Raw genomic sequence first — 15,752 nt, 5'->3', positions numbered from 1 at the left:
GATTTAACCAGTCAAAATTCATACCTTTCCTTGTCGATAATTTTCTACATCATCATCAGTATCATCATCTGGGAAGCGTGCCACAACTGCTATGGCATTCACACCAGATCTCTCTACTAATATCTCCACAGCCCTTAATAGGGAATCAGGACGCTGTATCCTTCCAGTGGATTGTCCACTCTTGGGGTCTATCCACTTTTCCACCTATAAATATATAAGAAATACATAGTCAAGCATCTTTCAAAACTAAAAATGACTGCAATAGGAGTTGAATAATAGAACAATTGAAAGCATTCTGAGTTCTAAATAATTCGAAGCATTTCAATTTTCATGGTTGTAAGAAAGTGAAATGAAGTAACTACACTGCTCATAGGGAGGATTTGCAGCTTGTTAGTATAGTAAGTAGAGAATTTTTTACAAAGATCTTACTATATATGAAAGAAGTGGCATAGGAATGTACACACTGTGAAGTCAGCATACAGTTAATCTATCGGCTATTTATGGGCGTACCTGTAGAGCTGCATCTGTCACAATATATTCTACAATAGGCAAACCAAGAGAAGCCCTTGTTGCATCCACCACCTGTAAATGACGAATGCGAAGTTCTTCCTCTATCCCAGCATCAAGAACCAGCCCCACCTAGCTCACATTCCATGTATATTATGTCAAGAATTTAAACAGATGAGAAATTAGATGGCCAGCAATCAAATTGTCACACCTGATGTATGATAATGAGGGACACACCTTATTCTGATGAACTGGTTGTAGTGCCCAAAGGCCTTCAGCAAATCTATCCAGTGCATAGCCCTCAACATACAGTACATTCGGCATTGGCCAGTACAGCATTGCTGCATTGAGAACCTGCAAGAATTACAAAGATAAAAAGAAATGAAACCACACAAATCCAGAATCAGCTTCTTGATGGTCAACATTAAGCTATCAGATTGTAGAACTACATAACTTATTTGCACCCAAGCCCCCAGGAACATCATACATTTTCCAGTTATTGCAGTAACTCTCAGATAATATTATTCCCTAATCATACAAGATTACAGTCTAAGCATTTACTACGCATATGGGAGCAAGGTGTTTTCTTTCTTGTTGGTTTATCATCGAACATGTTTCCTGCAAATACTCTGGTCCTAGTTGATGACTTGGGTTAAATTCTCATCTAACAACAGTTACTTTACTATCCCTGTTCACAGAAAATGTCAATTTTACAGTCTAAAGCATAAGTCAATGGGTTTCCATGCAAAAACAAATTTTTTGGGAGTTGCAGTTGCTTTAGCTCTTCTGGGCGTAAGATTACAAAGAGAAACATACATTGGGATGAGAGATGAGGCAGTCAACGACAGAGGCGAGGGTTCGAGCTACCGGTAAAGCATCCCCCGCATAACCACCGACTGTCGCTCCCACTCCAGTCGGCACTATCATCACACTCGTGTACGCTCTCTTAAACTGCTCAAAGACCATCCACAAGAAAGAACTTCATCTTTACTTTGACACTCATAAAGCTTACGAAAGATCCAACCTTTAGATGCATAGTAGTGATTTAGGGAGTCGTCTCTGGACTATACTGACTGACCTTATTTGGGAGGAGAGAACTGGAGCATGAGATTGTAAGCCGAGATGCTGGTTTCTCGGGCAGCCACCGTAGTCTCCGGCCGGCGGTGGAGTGAAATGGATGCCCAAGATTAAGGCTTGTCATTTCAGTAGCAGCCTTCTCTCTTCCTCTGTTGTGGAAAAATGTCAGGATAATTCTATCCAAAAGCTACAGGACAGTTTTGCCCTTCGAAGGAAACAATATAAAGCAGAAATGGCGGTAAAAGTAGCGAACTTCAACTTCAAAATCATTTCTTTCTTTGTTGAAGAAACAATACTAGAAGTTCTTGATTGATTAGATGACACATACCCTAATCAGTAAACACCAGGCATCTTTCGAGAAGCTGAAAATTCTACTGGGAAAATGGGGAAGGCACCACAATCTTCTTAATCAAATCTCGCCCACACCATCGCCCTCGCTATCTTTCAGCATTACTTCGGTTGCAGAATGCTCAAGGCTTATGCAAAGCTCAACAAAGTAGTTGAACGGCGGAATATATTCGAGCTAATGCCAAATCCGGATGTGGGCTCATGGACCTCTCTTCAGAATCTTTACCTCAATAGCAAGCAACCCCTGAAAGCGTTAATGGTATTTTACGAGTTGATGTTGTCCAATTCCGCGAAACCTGATTCGCATTCCGTGGTTGCTGCTCTTTCTGCTTGCGCACGCCTCAAGGACCTAAGAAATGGAAGAGCAATCCACGGCTTGGTGTACAAGCATCTTAAAGAACCCGGGCCCAATGTGCATAACGCGCTGATCGATATGTACGTTAAAAATGGAAGAGTTCACATAGCTGAACGTGTGTTCAGTAGCATAAATTTTAAGGATGTTGCTATATGGACTAGCTTACTCAATGGATATCTTCTGAATGGTGATATTGAATCAGCTAAAGGGATGTTTGATGAAATGCCACAAAGAAATGTGTTTTCTTGGACTGCGATGATTGTGGGGTATGTCCGCAAGAAAAATCCAATCGAAGGATTGGAGTTGTTCACAAGAATGAGACGTGAAGATGTTGGAGAACATTGTAATCCCACTACAGTCACCATTGTTGCCCTGCTTTCTGGTTGTGCTGATATTGGGGCACTTAATTTAGGAAGTGCAATTCATGGGTACATTAACAAACGCATTGGATTCGTTTTGGATGTTGCCGTGAATAATGGGTTGATAGACATGTATGGCAAAAGTGGAAATCTTGATTCGGCTGTGAAGCTATTTGATAGCATGAGGATGAAAGATTTGTTTTCATGGACTACCATGATTTCCTCTTTGGCGCTTAATAGCAGAGGTAAATGTGCTCTTCTGGTTTTTGATTCGATGGTGGAATCTGGAATGATACCAAATCAAGTTACTTTTCTAGCAGTTTTATCAGCTTGCAGCCATGCAGGATTAGTTATTGAGGGCGAGAGATTATTTGAGAAGTTTGTAAGTGGCTACAATATGAAGCCCCGGATTGAGCATTTTGGGTGTATGGTTGATCTTTTTGTTCGAGCAGGATATCTGGAGAAAGCCATAAGGTTGATTGAGGGGATGCCGATGAAGCCGGATGCTGTTATCTGGAGATCGCTTCTCGGTGCTTGTGTGGGACAGGGGAATCTAGAATTGGCTGAAGTGGCCGGGAAGAAAGTAGTCGAACTAGAACCTGATGATGATGCAGTATATGTACTTCTTTGGAGTGTCTACCGCTCGAAAAACAGATGGGATGATGCTTCGAGGGTAATGAAAATGATGAGAGAACAAAAAATCAAGAAAACACCTGGGTGCAGTTGGATTGAAGTGAATGGTGTTGTTCATGAGTTTCTTGCTGAAGCTTCCCCATACACTGTTGGTGATAATATAATCATTGTCCTGGACGCAATGATTGAACAATCAAACTTAGATTCTAACCTTCTTTTCTTTGAATGGACGTGAGATTGTGGAGGTTGTCGAGTTGATCGAGGATGCTGTCATTAGTTATAACATGAAAAAGACCAGAATGTAACTGATAGATGATTTAGGTAACCAATATCTGTTTTCTTTAACTCCACGCCTGGGAGATGAAAATTTGTGCTGAACTATCTGTTTAAGTTCTCTTGTTTCATTTATCATGTTGGTTACTAATGCTTGCTGATCGGATTGTAACAGAAACTAAAAGGCAGAAGCAGCTTAACACGATCGAGGACGGGACAGCTGAAATAAGCTCAAGGTAGATGATGAGCCGTGTGCAGGGATTATTACCAGAAAAGGTTTTCTGACTTGTGCATAGCTTGTTTGTGTGTTGTCAATATCTTGGATTATTTACAGGCTGCATAAAATAGGGATACTACCTTGCGCTTTTACCAAAGCATGCCCCATATTGATTTATGTGCCAAATGATGATACCAATTTTCAAAGCTTTATGGCATATAATGTATATCTTTGTTATATTTTAGAACCTATCTTTGTCTTTGTCCCAAGATGTATTTATCAGCATCCTTTCCATGGGATGTTGCATCATATTGAGATTTCAGCAGCCTCCTGTGGTGTTTTCCTTAACCAGGTGTAATACTAAAACTCATCCTCCCATCCTGCTATCTTATCCTTCATGTCTACTCACCGCCAGCTGCTATATATGACCTTGATTTAGTCTATGCGAATGAACACTTCTGGTACGGAATAGAAAATGAAATGGATAAGTTTCTTTCCTCAAGTTTGAACATTGAATGTTCAGATCACATCCCGGTACATGAATACTTTCAACAAATGCAATATTACCCGATTCTTTAATTGCTAACTGCGGCCATCTAACATTGTTTTTGATATCGTTTGTCGTAGATTTGGACTGGGAAATAGAGTGAGATTCAAAATTCTGATCCTAGCAAATTGACTTTGATATTATAATAAGCCTTAGTCAAAGTTCATTGCTTCAATTTACAAGCAGCCACCATCTTCCTGCTCTTCTTCAACCTGTAATCCATGTGCAAGTTGTGGCTTGGAAAGCAGCTATAAGAGACCAAATTGTAACCATAAATCCATTGTTCTTGCATGTAATAATATCTCATAATGAAGACAACTCAGCTCTTTCTCTCTTTCTTTCTCTTCACCATTTTCGCCAACAGATCTCCACTCTCTGCAGCTGCTGAAGAACCTGCTCCGGTCCTCGACACAGACAGAAATCTGGTCCGGGCAGGAGTCGACTACTACATACTGCCGGTTATACGCGGCAGAGGTGGTGGCCTTACACTAGCCAGCACCGGCAATGAGACTTGCCCGCTTGACGTCGTGCAAGAACAACTTGAAGTGAGAAACGGCCTCCCCTTAACCTTCCGGCCAGTGAACCCCAAGAAAGGCGTGGTCCGTGTTTCAACCGATCAGAACATCAAGTTTTCTGGTGCCACAATCTGCGTTCAATCCACGGTGTGGAAGCTCGATAACTACGACGCGTCGACAGGTAAATACTTCATAACAACGGGAGGAGTAGAAGGGAAGCCAGGGCGTGAAACCATCAGCAACTGGTTCAAGATTGAAACATACGGAGATGACTACAAGCTTGTTTTCTGCCCCACAGTGTGCAATTACTGCAAAGTCATATGCAAAGACGTTGGCATTTTTATGCAAGATGGAAAAAGGCGTTTGGCTCTGACTGAGGATGCCCCGTTTAGAGTTATGTTGAAGAAGGCTTGAAGCTGAGGAGACGGTCATCTTTGCATAAAAAACTGTAATTTGAATTCTGCTTTATAATGAAGTTGTGTGCCAATAATAAATGCAATGCAATAAAAGGAGCCAAGTTTGTGGCCCTCAGTCCCTGTGAGTACATAATATATATGCAGTAGCCAGCCAGCCAGCCAGCTAGCTAGTGGTTTAGTAATGTTGAATGAGCAGTTTCTTTTTATATAATCAAAGTGTTGGTAATAATAAGAGGAGATGCATGTGTCAAGAGACAGACAGGTAGAGGAAAGGCGGGGGAAGGGGCATCGTCATTATTCATCATTCTATCAGTACTCTCTGTTGGGGGGTGGGGGGGATGATTAAATTCAAAAGAAAATATCTGTGAAACAGTAGTAAGTGGCATCATCATCATCATCATCAGTCATGAAATCCATTGGAGTTGAATGCAATGCATTTTGGCGTACTGATGATACTGTTGCACCGCCCATCCACCCACAAAATATGAATGGGTCCATAATGTCCACCACCCACATTAACATTAAAATCACTACCTACAATTATTATACACATACATGTGTCATGCATCATGTATGTATAGTCTCAATATCAATCACAATTCATCACATATCTATATCCCATCTTTCAAATTTCTATATATATGCTCCAAATTTCATATGATTTCATGTAGTGGTTGTTGGGCCTAATTATAGTAGCAGTGAGTGAGAGAGAGGGAGTGGGTGGAGAAGCACTTGAAAGGAAAAGGAACAAGGGATAATGTTAGGCAAGTGGGCACTGACTTCCACATATACATATATACACATACACATGTCTTCCCATATATTTATTTAAGTTGACTTTATTGCATCCACCAGGTCAGTCTCAGGCCCACTCTCACTCTCACTCCCACTAATTATATGTACATACATAATTGCATATGCAACCCTCATTCTCATCATCATCATATATAAAATCCAAGTAGTTTTGATTAAGAATTTTCACCTCCATACTCAACCATATTCTTCTTCTTCTTCTTCTCCTAATTTTCCCTTTCTACATATGATATGATGACAAGAAATATGAAGGGTAAGGGTAGTGTTGGTGTTGTAATCTTCCTCCTAATATTCTTTGCTCTCTGCTCTTCTCCTTCCACAGCAATTGCATCCAGTAAGTCCTACCCCACCCAACACTACTTAATTATACTCATCCATCTCATTTTCTTACATGATTATGATGATGTGTTTGTGTGCAGGAAGCCTCACTTCTGCTGCTGGGAAACAACATGTACATGTATATGTTGAGTTCCAGGTCTTCCCCTATTCCCCCTTCACTTAATTCAATATCTCTGTAATCCCATTAATTCATTTCTGTAAATATTGATGATGATGTGCAGAAGAAAAGAAGATTGGATCATGTGGATGTAGAAGATTACTCAGGTACTGGTGCTAACAATCATCATGACCCAAGATCACCACCATCAAGCTTTTGATGATGACGATGATGAGGGTGTGTGTGCTATGCTGTGTTAGCTCTACATATATATGTTTTTTTTGTACAGTTAAATCGATAAGAATAGATGGGTGGATGGATGGATTGATTTGGTCCCATTCTATATATATAAAATGCTTCTTTTATATATAGTTTTTGTTGGTCTTCAATGGAAAGTATAGCAGTAGGTTTTCATTTTCATTTTCTACTCCAATACCAATTCAAAGTGTGAAGATGATGAGATGAGATGAAGAGCAAAGATGGGATTGGGATACCCTTCAACACCTTTTTCTATACACTCATCCAATTAGGCTTATGCCCCTCAATTTCATCCACATCTGGGGCTGTCACTACTCATTGCTATTTGTATATAAAAATATTATCCAAATCGCTTCTCTTATCCTCCAAAAATTACTTATTTTCAAATGAATTATACAGTGCTATTTATAAATTTCATAATTACAAATATTATTGGGATAGGAAAAGGTAATGAGCATTATTGGAGAAAACTAAAAGGTGTATGCATTCATACATGATAATTATATGTATTTACAATACTCTTTCTTGAACACACACTTCTTATCATATACATCCTGTTTCGTTTATAATTTTGCTTGGAAAAACCCAATAAAACAAAAACCCGAATGAGGAAAATAGTAGAGTTATATAATCTCACCCTCAACTTTAGCCGATATGTTTCAAGGGTCGCATGTCAATATTAATGAAATTCTGTATAATATTAACCACTTAAAAAAGTGTATACATTCATACATGATAATTATTTGTATCTACAACACAAATATATATATTTCTTGGCTTCAATTTACAACTGCTGTCAAAAACACCAAATATAACCTGATTCCCAACATCATCTCTTTATTATACCGTATCATCAATTCAATTTTCAAACTCAATATATATTACTCTGACAAACACAAACTTAAAAACAGCTTTTTACAACTTGGAAGTTCACAAACTGCGCACTCCTAAATTAATCTAATTGGTTTGGTACTATCTGGACATGGAGATGACCCTTTCAAGACTCATCAACGCCTTCTCGTACCTCACAAATCCCATGAACCAAAACTCGAAATTGTCTTCCGTCACAATCTCAATATACTTCTGCGCTGGATTCCTCACATTCTCACTCTCATTTGCTCCTTTGATCTTCTTCACTGGAACGCTGAGCTGCATACATACACATTCAAACTTCTTGTAAGAAACAAATACATATATACCTTGGTAGGTAGCTGTATAAGTGCGTGCAAGTAATTGTAGATAGGTACCTTGTAGGGTGTCCTGAGAATTCCCCCTGAATTTGATTCAACAGCAATGGATCTTTCGCTGCAGAAAGCAACCTTTTCTGTGGAGATGAAGAGAATCCCAGCAATGGGACCAGCTGTTGTCGATAAATAGCATTGAGATGCCTTCACCAGCTTTTCTCCATCACTCGCACCAAACACGTCCCTGAATATGTTCTCTCTCCCTCCTTTCTTGATTATTTTGGCACCAACACTCAGTTTCCCCTTCACCGTTTCCGAAAATTTAGGACCCATCCTCACTGCAATTAATGATTAATCATCCACTATATGTTAGAAATGAAACAATAATTCCAAAACCATTCTAATTCATGTATGTATGTACCGTGTTCACGAATTCTGTAAGCGAAACTTGTTCCCTTTCTTTCCAGTTTCATCTTGTGATGATTCCTGGCAGCAGCAGCAGCAGCAGCCTCCCCATTTTCTGAAATTTCAAGGAAACATATATGTCTAATTATGTTATTGTTGTTGCTTTGATTCCATGATCCTCTGATGAAATTGACATACCTGTGAAGGCAGTTGAGTGATGTGAGGAGGAGGGACTCTGAGTCTGGGAGGAGCTGAGAGATTCAGACAAGGAAGACGATCTGTCGGAGGTTGCCGCCTGTAATGGGCTTCTAATTCGATAATGATGTTCAGGCTGGTGATCCTTCATTTTCTCCATGAATTTCGCTTCTACACGTGTTAATCCGAATACCCGATCTCTTCTCTTGGAGTTCTCTAATTAGGCTCAAAGAAAACAATGGAGAAGAAAGAGGAAAGTTGAAGGAAAATTGTTGCAATGTAGTGATGAATGATGCATAATTGAGGTGATGAGGAGGGTCATTCTCACGGTCGGCGCCCCCACAGGTTTGATTATTTGTTGAAGACAGACGGAGACAGGCTAGAAATTGCACATCCAGACAAAAAGCCAGCTTCATCAGTATTGGTCTGATTCTTTTCTTTATTCAGTGTGAGATGCACAAGTCTTTGTTGCCCATTTGGACTAACATTTCTGGGAAAATTCCTCAGTCAAATTCGGTTAGCGTGTCAAAGGTTAGGGCCCCATCACAAAATTAATCCAACATATTGCACCATTAATTAAAACAAAAGTTTAAGAACCTCAAGAACATCCGAAGTCTTGAGCTTAAAAAATTGGAAGCTGGACACTTTTTTTTTCACTTTTAATCCATCAGTCCGACAGTTAGTAAACTCTGTCCAACTTATCTTTGAAGTCTTTTTTGTTTAAAGACAGATTCTACTGGGGACTTATCTGAGGCAGACACTAACTAGATTTTAAGTTAATTATTAATCTTAACACTCATTCATCCTTAAAAGCGACAACATAACATTTTGTCTAACCTTAATAACACAATTACTGATGATGCTATCCATCCCATATAAATTGTTTGACAAGAAATTTGAGCAGATTATAATTCCGTCAAACCTCCTCTCTTTGGTGATATACTTTTTAGAAGGAAACTGTAAAGTATCCAGACAACCCAGTACCGATCACGTAGCACCCCCACAACAACTAGTTTATGGAAACAATTCTTAATTCAAAAAGAAGGAAAGGGCCCGAATTTAGGAACTTGATGCATTTGCGTGTGCTTTACCAACAATCCAGAGACAAAAATTCTGAAATAAAGATTTCTACAAGAGTTGGGACATGACTAAAATCTTTGATGATTGATTGATTAGTTTATAACAAAAGATATAATTGAAATTAATTGATTTACAGAGTAATCAGAATTTTATTAAAGATAGAATCTTTCAGCTGGCTTCACCATGTTCATATGTATTCTAATATACTTTTCTATGCGATTATTCCATCCTGTTGTGTGTTTGCAGGACTACTATTTGTTGCCCCGAAAATTTGATAACGAATAGTGGAAGCTCAAAATGAACAGCAAGCAACGATGAACAGCTGAGCATTCTATAATGCCAGTAAAAGAATCATCATGAATGAAACTGCATGGAGATCGTTTGATGTTGCCTTTCCAAGTCTTGCGGATTGGCTGACCACTGATGGAACCCGTCTGCATAATATCTGCAAGACATGGCAGCAGCTCAACAAAATAATTTTATGCCTGAAATAATGTTAACCTGCAGATCAACCTTACCTTAACAACTCGCTGTCCTTATAATACAGTAACTGCTCTATATATACCTCAAATCCATCACAGGTAGCAAATACATAGCTATATATTGAGGAAAAGAGTCTACCTATTTCGCAACAACTTCTTTGTGAGCTTTATAGGAAAGTATGACGTTCCATATTAAGGCAATAAAATTGGCGGCAAGGACCTGCGGAACGGATGATGCATCAAAAATGTCTATCAGTCAAACAAAATTACCGTATAAAGTAAAAAGCATTCATCAGCGTTATCATATTGTTTGAAGCATCCAACAATTTGAAGTGAGAAGATACATATATATATATAGTTATATTCTTGTACTGTCCATGATATATTAGAAGTCAGGAGATTTCCTCCTCTCTCAGCAACACCAAACCAGAAAGGGTGGACTACTTAGAGTGTACAAATTAATCAAACCTGAAACTGCTGCGGCACGAATCGAAAATTGAGGAACTGGAAAGGTATCCAGAGTTGCCAATTCGCAACAACTGACGAGAACCACTCCTATGAAATAAAAGTTAGACATTAACTTGATAAGTCTTGACTATAAGCGCTCCTGTCCTTTCGGGATCTCCTATTGAAATTAGAAAAAAGCACAACGAAAGTGTCCTTGTCAATACCTGTTTTAGCTTTGGAATTACATGTGATGGCCTTCCCTCAAGCGTCACCAATGTAGATAGGAAAGTTCCAATAAAAATGGGAGAGAAAAGAAACTGCATTAGAAACAGTCAAAGTATGCCCAAGTGGTTGATTGAACGAAAAATATACCAAAACCTTATATAAATTCAATCAAGGAGCTTCACCTGATCAAGGAAAAGCCGCAAGAAAGCACCGGAAGCTCCAGGGGCTGTGACCAGATTACTCAAATACAGATACCTGAATGTGTAACAGAAGACGTTAATTCAACTCTGAAAGATGACAAATGACAGATAATTTGACAATAAATCTATAACCAATCGTGACAAGGTTCCTGCGATATTCAACATTTGGTCGAGCAATAGACAGAAAAAACTTTCAGGGCAATACCAGAAATGCAATGTAGGACCGACCAAAACCAGCCCCAACAGGGTGAAAGTAAATGTTCGCTTCAAGTCCAGAGATGGTACTTGATCAATCACAAGCTGAGGTGCAGCCAACAATAAAATGTTAGAAAATCATTCATGTAGGAAGCAAGATCTAACATTCACAGTATTTAACACAACAGATAGTTGCAATAAGCTTTTGCTTCTCAGATCCATACTAAGGAAAAATAGTATTGCTCAAGTTGTTATTCCCCAATGTTGATTTCGGTAATAAATTGTATAATTCTATGATATGTGCTAGATAGCTATACCTGACAGATCACATCACCAACCAAAGTTAATAATGCTGATGTAACAGCTTTTGTCATCACGGGGTACTTGGCAAGAAGGGTCATATACCTGAATAGATATTCAGAGTGAGATGGATGTAAAAGAACTGATCCTTAAGTAACAAGAATAATCAGACTGGCTGTAGTGTATGTGCATTAGACCTTTTCTCTACTATTACTGAAATAAGGTGTTCCTATTGAACTCCAAGAAACACCTAAAACTGCACATAATTTTTTTAAGCTTACTAATGCACAAAACAAAAATGTAGTCTTTAATAAACAATGAACCAAAATTGGCAAGAAAGAAAAAAAGAAAGAAAGTGTAAGCAGATCACTACATTACCATGAAAGTAATGACCAGTTACTTCCATCACTCCCACCACCACTGTTGCCACTCAGCCCCCTCCCCCCCCCCTCTTTCCATTGCCGGACCCTCCAATGCCACCACCAGCTCCGCCACCACTTGAAACCCGGAAAACGCGACGACCCAAAACCGAAGGCCCAAATTCAGGACGACCAAATATTTTGAACCCGTTTGGAGAAGGCAGAGAAGGTGTATTACGATAGCTTACAAAGCTCCTGCTTGTATGAATTGGGTTGCGCACAAAAATCCTGCTTTGGATATTGAAATGGCTAATGGGTGTGCTAAAAGTTGCCCATTCGCGTAAAAGATAGGATTTTCCTGTCACCGTTGCCGGGTTTGGAGCCACCATACTTCCGCTTAGCCTCTCTTCCACCAAGGGATAATAGGAGTATAAATGTTTGCTGACAATATGTGGGTTTTTGAGGTTTTAGTCCTTTTACAGCTAGTAACTACCAAAAGAAATTACTTTTTAAACCGGCTGCCCCAATCCGACCTGACCCGGTCTTTCATCATCAAAATGGACCAAAGACAAAATCTTGCAATTTTATCATCTTCTGCAGTTGTCAAATATCTGTTAATATACTCCCTTGTTTCGATTCTATTTCTCTGCCCTGTTTACCTCTTTCTTGGTTTGTGCTTGTATAAATATACTGAACTGGTCTCGTTGTCATTTTTTCAAAATTTATCTAATTCGGTATGCATATAATCTTTAGTCATATGAGTCCCTCTGGTGCTTCCTCTTAATTCTGGTAATAGTATTAGTTGCCATTGAAATTTTGGTGAAACCCGGTGGTCTTTGTTTGCCAGTTTCTTGCAATCTGTAAAGGGCTGTTCTTCTTCGCTTGCCTTTTGCGTTAAGTGTGATACAGAAATGCCACATCTATGATTTCCTGTTTTAGTTTTTGAGGATACCTTCATCTGTGACGGAGGTGAAGATTGTATCCTCTGGTTACCATAATGGTTGGAGGCATTTGATGCTTAAAGACTCTCTCTTTTGATGTTTTCAGTTACAATTTATCAATTCGACAGTTGCTATGGTTTGTCCACTACCCTCTATATCCCTTTGTATGCTTCCTTCCTTGAATTTTGAACAAAGACACAGCTTTCGGAGTTCGTTGAAGCCCACGTCGGAAACTCTCCAAAGAGAACTCTTTCATAAATTTAACTCCCCATTTGAGCTCCAACAAGTGCATACTCTTGTCATCAAAACTGGAACTCCTCTCTCAGCCCTCCCACTGTCCCGTGTAGCCTCTATTTGTGCTCTTACTCCTAGTTTCCCCTATGCTCGACGAATTTTCCAGCTAGTTGACCAGCCAGAAATTTCCTTGTGGAACTCTTGCTTAAGAGATTTTGCTGAGAGTGATTCTCCATTTGATGCTATTTTGCTGTTTCACCAGCTGCGAAGTCACAACGTGTGCCCTGATAGTTTTACTTGCTCCTTCGTTCTCAAGGCATGCTTGCAATTACTTGATCTTTTCCACGGGAGAATCATTCATGCATTTGTTGAAAAGCTTGGACTTCAATTCAACTTGGTTCTGCAAAATGTGATCTTGCATTTATATTCATCTTGTGGACAGATAAGTGATGCGATTCTATTGTTCAATAAGATGCCCCAACGTGATACCGTTACTTGGAATACAATGATCACGCAGCTAGGGAAGAGGGGTGATGCTGATTCAGCATATGAAATGTTCCTACAAATGCCTGAGAGGAATGTGAGGTCATGGACTGCTATGGTTTCAGGTTTTGTTCAGTGTGGGAAGCCAAAGGAGGCGGTTGATCTTTTCACCAAGATGGAAGAAGTGGGATTGAAGCCCAATGAGGTGACTGTGGTGGCAGTTTTAGCAGCCTGTGCTGATCTTGGTGCACTTAATGTTGGGCGTAGGATTCATAAGTATTCAGATGAGAGTGGGTTTCAGAGAAACATCAAAATTTCTAACACTCTGATTGATATGTATATAAAATGTGGATGTTTAGAAGCTGCACGTGATGTTTTGGGGGGTATGAAGGAACGAACAGTAATCTCATGGTCGACCATGATCCAAGGACTGGCAATACATGGAAAAGCTGATGAAGCTTTGGAACTCTTCTCTGAAATGACACAGACAGGGATCAAGCCGAATGCAGTCACCTTCATTGGACTCTTAAATGCTTGTAGTCATATGGGATTGATAAACGAGGGATATGCATTTTTTGCTAGCATGACTAGAGACTACGGAATAATTCCAGGTATTGAACACTATGGTTGCATGGTTGATCTATTAAGTCGTGCAGGGCTGCTGCAACAGGCCCATGAGTTCATCAAACAGATGCCTATAATGCCGAATGCAGCTATATGGGGTGCCCTTCTTGGTGGCTGCAAAGTCCACAAGAACATTGAAATGGCTGAATTAGCAATGAGACACTTGCATGAATTGGATTCCCTGAATGATGGTTACTATGTGGTTTTGGCAAACATATACTCGGAAGCAAAGCAATGGGACAATGCAGCAAGGTTGAGGAAGCTGATGAGAAATAGGGGATTGAAGAAGACTCTTGGCTTGAGTTCAGTTAGTATCAAAGAGGTGGCTCATGAGTTTGTGGCTGGGGACGACACTCATCCTCAATTCCAGGAGATTTTGAAGATGTGGAATCAGTTACAAGTACATATGAGGCTGAAAGGCTACATACCAAACACATCAGTTGTTCTACTTGACATAGACGAGAAGGAAAAGGAAAAGGTTTTGTCTAGACATAGTGAGAAACTAGCACTGGTTTTCGGGCTCATTCGTACACCACCTGGAGAAACAATAAGAATTTTCAAGAATCTCCGCATCTGTGAAGATTGTCATGCTTCTTTTAAGCTGATATCTGAGATTGTTGATAGAGAAATAGTTGTACGTGACCGCAACAGATTTCATTGTTTCAAAGATGGCTGTTGTTCTTGCAGGGATTATTGGTAGTTACTCCAAGTGTTAAAGAAAAAAATTCTCTTCATTTTCAAGCTAAATTCATTTTAATTCGGGCTAATCTGCATAAACTTCTTGCCTCAATCATGGTTTATCTTATTTCATTGAAGTTCTAATCTTTTTATTTCAAACTAGTGACTCAGACAGACTTGACGCCTGCGCAATATAATTAAATCTTTCCTTCCAGTTTGCATATCTCCTATTTGTGGAGTAGCTTTTCTTATGATGATGTGCCACTCATCTTAGGCCCAATCTCTACAGTTTCTTCTTCGATCAATTCATAATTATTTACACGTAGAAGGATTTTGCTGGGGTTAAAGTTACTTACTAGTGCAGACTGCAAACCCTCTTGTTCTTCACTGAGATTCTTTCTATATTTCAATGACTAGAAAGTTAAAAAGTTAAAGCTAATGGTTATCTGCTCAAGCAGTTCGCAGGAAAAATAAAATAATTATTGAGAAAAAACTTTAGATTTCTGCAGGCATAGAAAGAGACATGAGGGACCTTTTTGAAATTAACAATAAGAAATTTGATTCTAACATTGAGTTTTCTAGTGTAGGATATTTTTTATTATTGAAAAGGAGAGTGTAGGATATTTTTCTGTTTCATTTGTCCCATCTATGGCTCAGAAACAGCGTACAAGTATGGGACCTTACTTTTTCTGCGTGTGATGGGCAAGTTTTGTATTAACAAGTTTTAGTCCACCCAGTTATGGCTAAGGTTGCATCAGTTAGCTAAGGTTATACTAACTGATACAGCTTGAAATGTTGTCTTCCAAAAGACTACCACAAGAATAACATAATACTTGACGCATGTTTTACGCCTCTTTTCTTAATTTTGTCGATTACTCATTTCGTCATCCCATCATTATTTCATCTCGATGATGATTTCTGCTATCCAAATTCCCGTTGCATGTGATCACTTTCTTAATTCTAGGA

At 39.3% G+C, this 15,752-nt stretch overlaps 6 protein-coding genes across 7 annotated transcripts in view; 3 read left to right on the top strand and 3 right to left on the bottom strand.

Moving 5' to 3' along the window:
- LOC105157367 (uncharacterized lipoprotein syc1174_c) overlaps positions 1 to 2,302 on the bottom strand; it is a 3,680-nt gene extending 1,378 nt beyond the window's left edge. Inside the window, exons 1-6 of the mRNA XM_011073778.2 lie at positions 1,913 to 2,302; positions 1,586 to 1,733; positions 1,324 to 1,458; positions 745 to 861; positions 511 to 639; positions 25 to 204 (exon numbers count right to left, since the gene is read on the bottom strand). Coding sequence (XP_011072080.1) covers positions 25 to 204; positions 511 to 639; positions 745 to 861; positions 1,324 to 1,458; positions 1,586 to 1,708 — 684 coding nt within the window. The 5' untranslated portion in view covers positions 1,709 to 1,733; positions 1,913 to 2,302. The remainder of the gene's footprint in view (positions 1 to 24; positions 205 to 510; positions 640 to 744; positions 862 to 1,323; positions 1,459 to 1,585; positions 1,734 to 1,912) is intronic.
- LOC105157365 (pentatricopeptide repeat-containing protein At2g22410, mitochondrial-like) lies at positions 2,017 to 4,524 on the top strand. Of its 2 annotated transcripts, none has more exons than XM_020692854.1 (3): positions 2,017 to 3,600; positions 3,728 to 4,303; positions 4,397 to 4,524. In XM_020692854.1, exon 1 carries the CDS (start codon positions 2,051 to 2,053, stop codon positions 3,512 to 3,514), a length of 1,464 nt encoding a protein of 487 aa, XP_020548513.1. In that variant the 5' UTR covers positions 2,017 to 2,050; the 3' UTR covers positions 3,515 to 3,600; positions 3,728 to 4,303; positions 4,397 to 4,524. The 2 variants fall into 2 exon arrangements, with proteins under 2 accessions (XP_020548513.1, XP_011072076.1); XM_011073774.2 differs by having other exon boundaries at positions 3,728 to 3,788; positions 4,397 to 4,522.
- Positions 4,477 to 5,429, top strand: LOC105157366 (kunitz trypsin inhibitor 2). Its single transcript, XM_011073777.2, has one exon. The coding sequence runs from the start codon at positions 4,625 to 4,627 to the stop codon at positions 5,243 to 5,245; it is 621 nt and encodes a 206-aa protein (XP_011072079.1). The 5' UTR covers positions 4,477 to 4,624; the 3' UTR covers positions 5,246 to 5,429.
- Positions 7,503 to 8,903, bottom strand: LOC105157363 (GEM-like protein 6). Its single transcript, XM_011073773.2, has 4 exons — positions 8,542 to 8,903; positions 8,360 to 8,458; positions 8,002 to 8,276; positions 7,503 to 7,903 (listed from the first exon to the last, which is right to left on the bottom strand). Exons 1-4 carry the CDS (start codon positions 8,696 to 8,698, stop codon positions 7,727 to 7,729), a joined length of 708 nt encoding a protein of 235 aa, XP_011072075.1. The 5' UTR covers positions 8,699 to 8,903; the 3' UTR covers positions 7,503 to 7,726.
- LOC105157361 (protein Mpv17) lies at positions 9,684 to 11,891 on the bottom strand. The gene is made up of 8 exons (XM_011073771.2): positions 11,846 to 11,891; positions 11,485 to 11,572; positions 11,178 to 11,272; positions 10,955 to 11,027; positions 10,772 to 10,864; positions 10,569 to 10,655; positions 10,240 to 10,320; positions 9,684 to 10,063 (listed from the first exon to the last, which is right to left on the bottom strand). The coding sequence occupies exons 2-7, from the start codon at positions 11,566 to 11,568 to the stop codon at positions 10,240 to 10,242; spliced, it is 513 nt and encodes a 170-aa protein (XP_011072073.2). The 5' UTR covers positions 11,569 to 11,572; positions 11,846 to 11,891; the 3' UTR covers positions 9,684 to 10,063.
- On the top strand, positions 12,901 to 14,808 carry LOC105157362 (pentatricopeptide repeat-containing protein At5g66520-like). Its single transcript, XM_011073772.2, has one exon. The coding sequence runs from the start codon at positions 12,901 to 12,903 to the stop codon at positions 14,806 to 14,808; it is 1,908 nt and encodes a 635-aa protein (XP_011072074.1).

This window comes from Sesamum indicum, linkage group LG3 (genome assembly GCF_000512975.1).
Source record: "Sesamum indicum cultivar Zhongzhi No. 13 linkage group LG3, S_indicum_v1.0, whole genome shotgun sequence".
Lineage (NCBI taxonomy): Eukaryota > Viridiplantae > Streptophyta > Magnoliopsida > Lamiales > Pedaliaceae > Sesamum > Sesamum indicum.
This window is presented reverse-complemented; position numbering and strand designations above follow the sequence as displayed.